Source organism: Gorilla gorilla, chromosome 8, assembly GCF_029281585.2.
Source record: "Gorilla gorilla gorilla isolate KB3781 chromosome 8, NHGRI_mGorGor1-v2.1_pri, whole genome shotgun sequence".
NCBI lineage: Eukaryota > Metazoa > Chordata > Mammalia > Primates > Hominidae > Gorilla > Gorilla gorilla.
The window spans coordinates 33,520,963-33,534,440 of record NC_073232.2 but is presented as its reverse complement, the minus strand read 5'-3'; the positions used below and the strand labels follow the sequence as shown (position 1 = coordinate 33,534,440).

The 13,478-nt window shown below is 45.1% G+C and overlaps 1 protein-coding gene across 21 annotated transcripts in view; it reads right to left on the bottom strand.

The window, feature by feature from the left end:
* KIAA1217 (KIAA1217 ortholog) overlaps positions 1 to 13,478 on the bottom strand; it is a 342,128-nt gene that overhangs the window by 12,720 nt on the left and 315,930 nt on the right. For 15 of the 21 annotated variants that reach the window (XM_004049166.5, XM_055351996.2, XM_019035081.4 and 12 more), the window contains 5 exons: positions 13,304 to 13,451; positions 10,469 to 10,910; positions 7,064 to 7,247; positions 3,175 to 3,338; positions 1,937 to 2,104 (listed from right to left, as the gene is read on the bottom strand). In XM_004049166.5, the coding sequence (XP_004049214.2) occupies positions 1,937 to 2,104; positions 3,175 to 3,338; positions 7,064 to 7,247; positions 10,469 to 10,910; positions 13,304 to 13,451 (1,106 nt within the window). The remainder of the gene's footprint in view (positions 1 to 1,936; positions 2,105 to 3,174; positions 3,339 to 7,063; positions 7,248 to 10,468; positions 10,911 to 13,303; positions 13,452 to 13,478) is intronic. The other 6 variants (XM_055351994.2, XM_019035082.4, XM_055352008.2 and 3 more) reach the window with 1 other exon arrangement.

The following is a 13,478-nucleotide window of genomic DNA, read 5'->3' as shown; positions in this document are numbered from 1 at the left end:
TGCCATCTCCTTTGAGCTATTAGACCCTCGATTTCAGAGCCTGTTTTTTCTTCTGATGCCTGGAGATGTGGAGCACAGAAAGTGGTTCCACAGCTGTCCTTAGAAGGGGCCACAGCTGCTCCTTGTCCTGCCTTGAGAAGGTGCAGAAACAAGAGAATCATTATGGCCACTGGCCATTGACCGAGTTGCGGATTTAGCAGGCTGGGTTTCTATCCCAGCCAGAGGGCTAACAGGGTTTGGTTAAGTTAAGGTTAGAGCACTTCATTCACCACGCTTTTTTTTTTTTTTTTTTTGAGACAGAGTTTCACTCTTGTCACCCAGGCTGAAGTGCAGTGGTGTGATCCTGGCTCACTGCAACTTCCACCTCCTGGGTTCAAGTGATTCTCCTGTCTCAGCCTTCCGAGTAGCTGGGATTACAGGCACCCACCACCATGCCCAGCTAATTTCTGTAGTTTTTAGTAGAGATGGGGTTTCGTTATGTTGGCCAGGTTGGTCTCGAACTCCTGACCTCAGGTGATCTGCCCGCCTCGGCCTCCCAAAGTGCTGGGATTACAGACATGAGCCACCATGCCTGGCCACCACTCTTATTATGTAACCACCAAGAATATGACATGAAGCCAGATATGCCAATGTCTGTACAGTGGTCAAAGAGGGCATCAAATATTTAGACTTCAATGGAGAAAAGTGTCCCTCAGTGGTGGGCTGTAAGTGGCTGCAACAAATTTAGTATTTCTCTTAGAGAGGTGTAAAAAATTATCCACAAGCCTGAAAGATACCAGCTTTATAAATCTGTAGTTCCTATGAAAACAATTATCCAAGCCTTCTAAAAACCTGCAAATAGCCTGATTGGTTGCGGGGATGTCCCAGGCTAGTCTGTGAGTTTTAGTGAAGCGTGAAAGGGTTCACGCATGTGACAAATCAACCAGCAGTTCTGTTTTCCCTGCAAAATCCAGGCAGCTCAATTTTGGCAGTTATTACCAAGGAAACCAGAGTAGAACAAGCGCAGTGAAAACAATGTGGATTGAAAGTTCTGCCTACTCCTAAGAAAAGAGGAAAATTTATGGGTTGGTACAAAGCCATTGGTACGTCGGAAAAAAACTAACATGTTTTTGAGCCCCAAGGTGCTGGTGTTCCAACGATCTGACTGACAGAAAAATCCTATGAGAAGCATGAGGCAAATGAAATACTCTACACAAAGTTTGTTCTGGGAATTGTGTACATGTCTCTGATAAGACAAGTTCTCAGGACATAGACCTGGGGTAGAATCACATCAGTGATGGGAATGTGGGATCAGTTTTGGGCACAGCCTTGGCACGCCATCCTTCATCCTATGAGTGGACTATGTCATAGTTAAAAAATAAATATCTAAAACTGATACAGTATCATTTCTCAAATAGACCAAGGAAAATGGAAAACAAAATAATTCAGCTTTTCAGAACATCTGAAAAGATGACATTGATATTGAACAGGGACCTGGTATGGACCACAGGAGGCCAGTCATTGGCCTTGAGTCCATGATCCAAGGTCAGTGGCTCTAAGTGGTAAAGCCAAGGAACGGGAACCCACATAACGTGTGCTTCAGTCTGTCCTTATCAAGACAGGACAATGGCTGGTATTTCTAATCCTTATCTTACTTGCTTTTGAAATGAAGCAGAGTCTCTTAAGATGGAAAGAAAGGAAAGTCAATTTTACAGCCAGAGGTAGGAAGGCGTGAGTTGTTTTGTGAAATGGTCATTCCTTGCACATCTTATAGGAATCCTGAGAGCCTTGTTCAGCGCCATCTTGGGAAAGCAAAGGCTAAGGCCAGAAGACACAGCTTCTATGGTCCCGGTCCATGAGCTTCCCTGGCCTTCTCGCTAACAAATCTGTGAGTGCCATGGCTGCAGAGACCCAGGCGGGAGGCAAGGAGCCAATGTCAGTCACCTCATCCACATACCTGGAGTTCTGCCATTATTTTGTCTCCTTCTTCTTCTTCTTCCTCCTCATCCTTTGAGGAGGTGGTGGTGACAGGCGGTGGGGATGGGGTCCAGGCTGAAGCAGGCTCCTCTGCTGGATATTTTGTAGCTCTGGTCTGTGGGCTTGGTCCAGCATCTTCACTGCTTGCCTGTGGGAGATTGAAACCACAGATAGTGGTTTAACATCTCCTAGGTGCTAGCAAAAAAGGGACAGATCGTATGGTCCCTCACTGTCTAGAACACTTGCTTCCTAGATCTTAGCTGAGAAAATAGCTGAAAGGCTATTTTATTCCTTTGCATTTAGTTTGTGTTTGCATAAGTTGTCATTTTGGTGAATGGATTAAATAATTATAATATAATTGGAACTCCTCAACATTCAGTGTCTTTGATATGGTTTGGCTGTGACCCCACCCAAATCTCATCTTGAATTGTAGCTCCCGTAATTCCCACGTGTCATTGGAGGGATCTGGTGGGAGGTAATTGACTCATGGGGGCAGGTCTTTCCCATGCTGTTCTCGAGGTAGTGAATAAGTCTCACGAGATCTGATGGTTTTATAAATGGGAGTTCCCCTGCACAATCTCTTTCTTGCCTGCCACCATGTGAGAAGTGCCTTTGCTCTTCCTTCATCTTCTGCCATAATTGTGAGGCCTCCCCAGCCACATGGAACTGTGAGTCCATTAAATCTCTTCCCTTTATCACCCAGTCTCAGGCATGTCTCTATCAGCACCCTGAGAACAGACCAATACAGTCCTCATGAAAGGCCCTCCCATACTGCATCTCTTTGGAAATTGTGCTTTACATTTAACATGAAAGCTAACACTTGGTTAGTTAAGTGGAATCTAAAGCTCATTGAACATCTTTCTGTATAGACTCCCACAACGGTGTCAGCTCACCTCAGTTACCTTTGGAAGATAATCTTTCTTTTGTTTCCCCCTCCTACCCTCATTTTCAATCTTATGATGCCCACATGGGAAATAGCTTGTGATTTGCATTTCATATTGTTGCAGCTAAAAGTCAAATAAGGATAAAACTCATGGTCTGGGTCTAGTCCAATCATACTGGCTGCCATTGTTCCTTCTGTGGTGCTTCCTGGGGATCTTGTGTGGTCGAGTTACTACTTCTCTGCCTCACTACCTTTTATGTTCCAACAGACAGAACCTTGTCTAAGGGTATCATCTGAACCCAGAGGCCAGTTTACCAGGGCTTAGCCTATCAGACCTTAGCGGTGATGTTCTCCTTTCTGCCGGTGTAGACCACATCGCCTGACCTCGTGGTGGTGAGTCCCGATCCTGGCAGGTAGCTTCGACGAGGAGGTGGCGGAGGAGGAGGTGGCGACTTTCCCCCCAGCTTTTCCAAGTCCTGTTCTGAATTTGGAGAATCTTCTGGAAAACAGTGCACCATTACAAGAGTAATCTTTTTTCAAGAAAACATCCAGAAAGTCTGGTATATTGCTACAAACCCAATGCAATCTGATTTAAAAATTTTCTGTTCTCTCCATAGAGCAAGGATTAAGTGTATAGACCCTAAAGAGTGACTGGATTTAAATCCCAAAGAGACCCTGCACAAGTTGCTAAATCTCTCTCAGTCTCAGTTTTCTCATCTGTTAAATGGGTAGTATAATATACTTTCCTCTGGGGTGTCATAAGGATTGAATGACTTATACGCTGAGCTTGGCATAGTGTAAATGCTATGTAAAGTATTACCTATTATTATTAAATAACATTCTTGTTATGAAAAAAGCTGAGTATTACTTGGATAGATAAAAAAAAAAATTGAAGCCCAAAGGCAAATCCATAGCCCCTGGCTTGGCCTCCAAAGCCTTCATCCCTCAGTCTGAAAAAACAGCATCAGCAAGAGGGGTTTCTGCTGAAGGTCAATGTCAGAGTAGAATCTGGCCTAGGGAGGGCCAGAGAAAAAATGGGATGCAAATGAGAACAAAGAACAAAGTTGGAGAGGAAGTGGATTTGATTTTTTAAATTAAACAAATTTTTTAATTTTTTTTATTTTGTAGATAGGGTCTCACCGTCACCCACTCTGGAATGCAGTGGTGTGATCAAGGCTCACTGAGGCCTCAGCCTCCCGGGCTCAGGTGATCCTCCCACCTTAGCCTCCCTAATAGTTGGCATTACAGGTGTGTGTCACAACACCTGGCTAATTTCTTTTCTTTTCTTTTTTTTTTTTTTAAACAGGTGGGGTTTCTGCCATGTTGCACAGGCTGGTCTTGAACTCCTGGGATCAAGCAATCTGTCTGCCTCAGCCTCCCAAAGTGCTGGGATTACAGGTGTGAGCCACTGCACCAGGCCTTTTTTGTTTTATTTTTGAGACAGGGTATTGCTCTTTCACTCAGGCTGAAGTGCAGTGGTGCCATCACGGCTCACCTCAGCCTCAAACTCCTGGGCTCAAGCAATCTTCCCGCCTCAGCCCAGAGTAGCTGGAACTGCAGGTGTGTGCCACCATGCCCAGCGGATTTTTTAATTTTTGTAAAGAGGGGGGTCTCACTATGCTGCCCAGGCTGCTCTTGAAGTCCTGGCTTCAAGTGATTCCTCCTGTGTTGGCCTCCAAAAGCACTGGGATTATAGGCATGAGCCACCACGCCAGCCTTTATCAATTTTTGATCACTACCCATATTCCTCCATTATCCAAGTAGTCAGAAAATTCACACAAGGGGAAATACAAATGGTATTTAAAACTCTACACTTAGAAATTTGCCTCCTTAATAAACAAAAATACATTAAAAATGATAACTCCATGACAAATAAATTAAAATGACAGAAACTAATGTTTACAGGTCACGGACGCTACCTTTACACATCTCTGGTAGCCTGTCCATCACTGTACTGTTTCTGGGACCAGGTCAGAGATGCATTAAAAAAGAAAAAACAAGAGCATTTTAACTAAGTCAAAATACCTTGGGGAGTAATTTAAAAGTGATTTAGGCAAATTTAAAAAATCAGATAGAATCAAGAGCCAAAATGAGGTAAGTGAACAAAATGTAATATGTTTTTGTTGTTCAATCATGAGAAGGAACAGTTATGAGACCTATATAAAACATCAAAGGACTCTATGACAAAATTAATAATGGGGCAGAGAGAACAGAATTAGACAAGATAAAAATGTGATGAGCTGGCCGGTGACTCAGGCCTGAAATCCCAGCACTATGGGAGACCGAGGCAGGTGGATCATCTGAGGTCAGGAGTTCGAGATCAGCCTGGCCAACACGGTGAAACCCCATCTCTACTAAAAATACAAAAATTAGCTAGGCGTGGTGGTGGGTGCCTGTAATGCTAGCTATTTGGGAGGCTGAGGGAGGAGAATTGCTTGAACCCAGGAGGCGGAGGTTGCAGGGAGCCAAGATCATGCCACTGAACTCCAGCCTGGGTGACAGAGTGAGACTCAGTCTCAAAAAAAAAAAAAAAAAAATGTGATGAGCTAGGGCATTTTCTCCATCAGAAATTCTCCACGGGGACTGTGAGAGGAAAGTCACTTTGTGTGAGAAGAGCCGCCCCGCCCAGGACCCTAGACAGACCTGACACAGCTGGATGGTGGGGAAAGGCGTAAGAAAAGCCTCTTAGCACAGACTGAGGGGGAGGGATGCAGTGAGTGGAACTTTAGGGGATGAAATGGATGAAAACTGGGGAGGAGACAAGTGCAGTTGGTCCTCTGCATCCATGGGTTCCACATCTGTGGATTCAACCAGCTGCAGATGGAAAAAAAAATATATATATATATATATAAATTCCCTCCACATTCCAAAAAATAAAACTTGAATTTGCCTTGCGCCAAGTACTATGTTGAATCCACACAAATGAAGTAATGTGTAGGCACTGTATTAGGTATCGTAAGTAATGTAGAGATGATTTAAAGTATATGGAGGCAGGCAGCAGAGTCACACAGCTGAAGTGTTCTGGCCCCATAAAGCATATGGGAGGATGTGAGTAGGTTACATGCAAATACCATGCCGTTTTATACCAGGAACTGGAACGTCCTCAGATTTTGGTATCTGATGGGAGTCCTGGAACTAATCTCCCATGGATACCAAGGGATGACCATACGGTGGTTATAAATGGAATCTGCTTTAATGTTTCTCAACATGCAAGTCAAGATGGGGATTCCTTTCCAAATTAATTTTAGTTGCTGGATAAGGCACTGTGGAATGTGACACTGCAGAGACATTAGACTGCAAGTAAAATAACATCCGGGTCCATAATTTTAAGATCAGAATAAGACGCGTGGCTTGTAACTGATAGGATATTTAATAGGTTGAGATTCTTAGAAGTTATATTATTATTCACATGTTGGCATTTAACTTCCATAGTTGAGTTGGTTAAATACATATTCTAATAATTTTGATTAAAAAATGCAATTTTGCCTTATGATCTAATATCCCCTGAGAGCTCATAAAAGCTACCATTTTCTTTCTGCAAGCATACAAAAAGCTCTTGTCTTAAATGCAGGCCTAATATTTTCCCAGCTCTCGCTGTGAAGTATCACAAATGCATAGAAAACGCAAACACTATGAATTTAAATTTTCCTTTATTGGCCATTATTCTAGAATCCTAACACAGAACTCAGCTTCTCTACTGTGGTTAGCATAAAATAGTAGTAGTGAAATCAAGTGTGGCTCAAGCCTGTAATTCTAGCTCCTCTGGAAGCTAAGGCAGGAGGATTGCTTGAGGCCAGAAGTTCGAGACCAGCCAAGGCAACAGAGGAAGAAACCTGTCTCTAAAAAAATTAAAAAAAATTAGACATGTGCAGTGGTGTACACATCTACAGCCCTAGCTACTTCTTGGGAGGCTGAGGTGGGAGGATTGCTTGAGCCCAGTAGTTGGAAGTTACAGTGAGCTAAGATCATACCACTACACTCCAGCCTGGGTGGCAGAGCAAGACCCCATTTCAAAAAAAAAAAAAAAACAAAAAACAAAAAGAGAGAGATAATAGTAAAGATCTAAGGAACACCAGAGGATTTGCTCTTCCAGATTTTACATTTTTAAGATTTGTAAGAACTGAGACATTGGTTCTGTTGATGAGTACATGCTGTCGTGGATGGCACTGTATTTGCCCAAAGCCATGTACCTCCATATATTCCTGCTGTGGGACCGGACCTTACCTGAAAGTTCCACCTTGTCCATTGGGGCATCTCCCCTTGGCAGTGGGCCTGCGGCTGGCGGCATCTCCAGATTTGGTATTGACTTCATGATATTGGCCTGAGCTTCTTCTAGGAGCTTCTCAAACTCTTTCCCATTATAGTGGTCCAGATTTTGCCTTTTTTCCTCCCATTTCTTTTCTGCTTTCTGGAGGAATGTAGCACATAAAGAAAGTTACATGGACACATAGAGGAGAACAACGGACACTGGGGCCTCTCAGAGGGTGGAGGGTGGGAGGAAGGAGAGGATCAGGAAAAATAACTGATGGGTACTGGGCTTAAGACCTGGGTGATGAAATAATCTGCACAACAAACCCGTATGACATGTTTACTTACGCAACAAACCTGCAATTGCACCCCTGAACTTAAAAAAAGATGCTTTTAAAAGTATTTTTTCTACTACCAAGATGTATGTTTTTAGAGGCAGGGTCTCAATCTGTCATCCAAGCTGCAGTGCAGTGGTGTCATTATAGCTCACTGCAGCCTCCAACATCTGGGCTTAAGCAATCCTCCTGCCTCAGCCTCCTGAGTAACTAGGATTACACATGTCAGCCACCACACATGGCTAATTTTTTTTTTTTTTAAGTAGCAATGGGTTCTGTTATGTTGCCCAGGCTGGTCTTAAACAACCTGCCTCAAGGAATCCTTCTGCCCTGAGTGAGACATGAGTCTCACTCAATTAAAAAAAAAATTAGGCTGGGCATGGTGGCTCATGCCTATAATCCAAAGTGCTGGGATTACAGGCATGAGCCACCATGCCCAGCCTAAATTTTTTTAAAATTGAGTTTTCATTGTAGAAGAGATGTCCAAGCAAACAAACAAAACCCACAACACTAAGAACAAAAATCCTGTGTCTCAGTACCACTTCTATCAAAGAATTGCTATATGCCCTCTGGGTCACATTGTCCTACTTATAAAATGAGGGAGGAGGTATTATTTAGATGACCTGTAAACTCCTTTAAGTTCCACAACAGAGAGTTATACATAAAATGCATTTTAAAACATCTGCATACTTTTTAAAAGAATGTTTTCTGTGACTTTTGAACCAGCACATTAATAATTCTAAGGGGGCAGAGTGGAAATCCACACCAAGATTAGTGGAACCCCATAACCTAAGAATTGGCAAAGATCATTGAATCAACATATGGGAACTGTGAGGTCCGGTGAGATGAAGAATTTGCCCAAGTTTCATTACATATAAGTAATAGCCACCACCTTCACCATTCTAACCCTCCTTTATTTTTTCTTCCTAGCATTTATTACCACCTGGCATATACTTTTTTTCTCTCTTCCTACAAGTAGGTAAGTGTCTTGAGGGCAGAGACTTTGTCTCTTCTGTTCACTGGCTTTCCCCCGAGCCTACGAGGGCCTGGTACATAGCAGGCTCAGTAATCTCTGTTGAATGAATAAAGCTCACCCCATTTGTCAGTGGCAGAGCTGGCAGAAAAACCCAGGCCTCCATACCTGTGGATCAGGGCATTTTCAGAGATGACTCGTGTCTCCTCTCAAAGCGTAAAATACACACATCACAATCATAACTATGCCCACTAGGTTCTCAACAGAGATTTGTTAAATAAGAGTGCCATCATACTGACATCCTTTAAATGTTGAGATGTTTAAAGTGGCAAGACGTCTTAAGTGACGGATCTGCCAATTCTTAAGAGGAAATGTCTTTCCCTCCCCTGCCCTACTAGGTACTGGGAATAGAATGACACTCTGTCAATCACATTTCCATACCCTTGTGATATGCGTTTTTAAAATAGCTGGCTCTGATTAGGGGCAAGCCAGGGCCCTTGCGACACACAGAAACCACCTAGTGTTCAGAGGCCCCGAGGCTGTGACCGTGGCTGTGGCACTTTTGCCAGGTCGTCTCAATATACCCAACCTGAGCTCTCCACTGGTGACTTTCAGTAGAGGCAGGAGGGTTACGACAAGATTGTTGGGTGATAAAGCAAATGAGTGGAGGAAAAGCTACGAGGCAAGAAGAAAAAGAGAAGTAGAAAAGACAAATGTGTTATCGGAGCACTGCTACCAGCCCTTGATAAAAAGAATATTTAAAAACATAATATGTCACTTGATCTTATGATTTTTAAGACAGGGTCTCACTCTGTCGCCCAGGCTAGAGTGCAGTGGCGTGATCTTGGCTCACTGAAGCCTTGACCTCCCTGGGCCTGGGTGATCCATCCACCTCAACCCCCTGAGTAGCTGGGGCTACAGGCACGCGCCACCACGCCCAGCTAATTTTTGTATATTTTTTTGGTAGAGTTGGGATTTTGTCATGTTGCCCAGGCTAGTCTTGCATTCGTGTTCCAGCGATCGACCCGCCTCGGCCTCCCAAAGTGCTGGTATTACAGGCGTGAGCCACCACACATGGCCTCATGTCATTTGGTCTTAAGATCTAGTTTTCTCTTTTCATTCTGACTGCTCTACCGTTCATTCTTAGATGACTATAGTAATTTCTCATCCAGCTCTCTTAATTCTAGACCCACCACCTCAATCAATTCTGTATGTTGTTTCTAGATTAATTTCCAGAAGATGCCATTTAAAAAAAAATCACGAATTAGAGCTGCAGCATTTCTCTGATACCTTCCAAATAAACTCCAAACATCATGGACTGTTTTTCAAGCTCTCAAGTCAGTTTCCAGCCCATCTCCCCAGTCTTAGGTCCTCGTTCTTGTTCCACTTAGACAGGCTTAGTCATGGTCCCAGATTTTGATCCAGCATTTTAGCATCCTAGGATGCCCTCACCACCCTCCCCTGCTAACCAGGTTCCACTTATCATCTAGATGAGTGGCAGACCCTCCCCAGGCTGCCTTCACCTCAGTGGAGTGCTTGAAGCTAGCTTGTCCTGGCCCAGGAGAGCTGATTGTCACATTTCTCCCAACTTCAGCAGCAGTGGTGTCATGTCATAACTTGAAATCAGCCATGGTTGCGATATTTACACCATGGAAATTGGCAAATGCCACACATAGATCTGCACGCACCCCCCCCCTGCCCCCCCACCCCGCCGCCACAACAGCTACCAGAGAGCTGGTTGCTAAACATTTACCAGCACACCGCTGTCTCACCTTCCTACAGGCCAGGTGTCTCACCTTCCTACAGGCCAGGTGTCTCACCTTCCTACAGGCCAGGTGTCTCACCTTCCTACAGGCTAGGTGTCTCACCTTCCTACAGGCTAGGTGTCTCACCCTTCTCTGAAACCACATGACCTATCTCTTAACCTGGCCACTGAATCCCACTTCCACTTCCAAAACCCTGTCTCTGATCCATACACAATTATGTCATCATCTGGCCTACAAATGCTTTAAGGGAAAGGTCCATGTATCAGACTCCTTTATGGGGTTATGAGAAACGGAAATAGGACTCTACCTCGATAGACACTGCCCTGTTCTTGGCACTCACACCGTGTATTTCTTCAATGAACAAGCTCTGCATGGCAGACCCATTCATGGGTATCTGTGGGGACTGCGGAGCCTGCGACATCTGCAGAGTGGAGGTTGCTTCCTGGGGGACGGCTGGGGAGCTGGCCACGTGAGGCAAGTTCTGAGCAGGGTTCAGCAGGGCCACGGAGTGCTGGGAGGGCTGGATGACCACAGGGGAGCTCTGCGCGTGGTGAACCGTCATGCCGGACAAAGGCACCACTTCCGACTTCGCATCGCCAGGGGCCCCTGTGCTGTGGAAGGGCTGGCCGGAGGTGTGGGCTGCCTCCTCCTGACTCTTCAGGACTTCTGCGGCCGTGGCCTTTTCCATAGCCATGTACTGTGCGGCTTGGGCTGCGTCCGTGCCTTTCAGGAGCCCATCAGTGACATGTCTAGGAGAAACCATGCACAGCGGCATTAACCCTCATGTCACTTTCTCATGGTGGTATACTTGCAGGCTATGTCATCCCAAAGCCAGGTGAGAGTCACACATCCCAAAGCTCAGAGTAGCCGCTTAGGGACATGTATGGACATATCCCTTTCTGCTGGTGCAGTTGTGCTCAGACCCTTGCAACTCCATCATTGTTTGGCGGGGTGGGTAGAAGAAAATGAATCATGAGTCTAACAGCAGCCTCTCTAACTCCTCCACCCGATTCTGGCCTATGCAGCCCTCAAATATGCTTAGTTCTAAGCCAAAAGTTTGCTTATTCCCTCCTCCTTTCGCTGCCAAGCATCTTGGGTGGGCCGCCCACATTCTAATTCCTTCTGTTTGCTCTTCTGTTTCTCAGCCTGTCGCTCACTGGCTTCCCCACCTGGAGTCAACTAAGTCTTGCCACAAGGGACACAGTGACTCGAAATCTAACGGTCGTGTTTACTCCTCAACTTCCTCTGGTGTTTGGAGTCATTTGAAGCTATATGTCCCTCCCCGCCCATGATGTAGTGGAAAAGACAGAGTGTCTGGTGTCAGATCTGTGTTTGAATATCAGTTATTTCATGTTTTATATAACGTTGAGAACTTAGCCTCTTTAAGCCTCAGGTGCTTTTCATAAAATGGAATGATGAAGATGGGGATGACGATGGTGATGATAATGACTTCCTCAGGGCCTGTTGTTAGGACTAACATTAACATTGTAAAGTTATGTGTGAGGCAATGTCAAACATGGTACTTGACCTCTAATTTTTAGTTAGTCCCTCATCCCCTTTTTATTACATTGCTTTTTTTTCATTTGAAAAAAGACATTGCATTCTATAACTCTTCTGCTACTCAGTGCTCTTTCTTTTGCTGTTTCTTTTTTTACCCCAATCCCTTAGATTCTTAGAGATCCCCAAGGATTTGTTCTCTCCTTTCCCTATCATTCTGCCTCAACCATCTCTTCCATTATCTTTTCTTTTAAGAAACAGGGCCTCGCTCTGTTGCCCAGGCTGGAGTGCAGTGGCTCAATCATAGCCCACTGCAGCCTCAAACTCTTACGTTCAAGAGATCTTCCTGCCTCAGCCTCCTAAGTAGCTGGGACTACAGGTGTACACCACCCTTCCTGGCTAATTTTTAAAATAATTTTTTGTAGAGATGGGGTCTTGCTCTGTCACACAGGCTGGAGTGCAGTGGTGTGATCATAGCTCACTGCAGCCTTGAACTCCTGGCCTAAGTGATCCTCCCATCTCAGCCTCCTGAGTAGCTGGGATTACAAGCACGTGCCACTGCACCCAGTGATCTTTCCCATTTTCAATAATCATCTCCATGAAGCTGACTTCATGCTCTGTCTCCCAGGCTGGAGTGCAGTGGCACAACCTCGGCTCACTGTAGCCTCCACCTCCTGGGTTCAAGTAATTCTCCTCCCTCAGCCTCCCAAGTAGCTGGGATTACAGGCGCGCCACCGCCTGTAATTCCTATGGGAATTCACTATGTTGGCCAGGCTGGTCTCCAACTCCTGACCTCAAGTGATCCACCCACCTCAGCTCCCAAAGTGTGGGGATGACAGGTGTGAGCCACTGTGCCTGGCCAGTGAAGGTACTTCTGGCAACACAAATTTTGCATGCATATGTGTTTTCAGTGAGTGTGGAGTTCTGGAATTTTCTTTGCAGTGAAATTCCTGAATGTCTTTTGGTCTTTACTCCACTGTGACCTCTTCGATGAGCAGGTTTACCTTTGGTAAGGAAGCCTGGCCCAGGCCACTCAAAATGCTTTGTTCCTCTTTTCTAGGCGGGACCAAGAGTCTCACAGATACTCCTTCAGGAGTTCATTTAAGAAAGACTTTGTTTACTTCTATTACATTTCTTTGAACTGAATTCATCTATGCCCCTGAAGTGAAGGAGGTTAATAAACTATTTCAATCAATTTTTCAACTTCAAAATGTTATTTTAAAAAACCCACCTTCCGATGATTTTTTTAAAAGAAATGGAGTCTTTCTCTGTTGCCAGGCTGGAGTGCAGTGGCTCAGTCATAGCTCACCGCAGCCTCACACTCCTGGGCTCAAGGGATCCTTCCGCCTGTACCTCCTGAGTGGCCACCACACCTGGCCTTTCAGATGATTTTAAAACAATGTTTACTGTGTCTATTAATTTTAAACCCTAGGATGGGCTCCACCTAGCAATCCTGTGTTGAAGAATTAGAACCTCAAGCCATATTGCAATAAAAGTTCAAGGGTGAGAAGGACTTGGGGCTTTTCCTCAGGACACTGGATATGTCCTGGGAGCATGGTGGAAGCCTGAAGTCCCAAACGTCCACTCTTGGTTTCCCAGTGCACCCCTCCGCAGGCCACCCCCAGCACGATGAGGGCCCGGTCACCTCCGCAGCATGGTCAGGACGTCTGTCATGCTGCGCACACGCTTCAGGAGACTGTCCAGCTTGTGTGGCTCCTCCTTCAGAAACCGCACGGCCTCAACTTCTATGCGCAGGATGGCTCGCATCTTGTTTTGTAAGGTTGGAAATTCTCCTGCAGGCCCAAACCAGCAGGTGAATT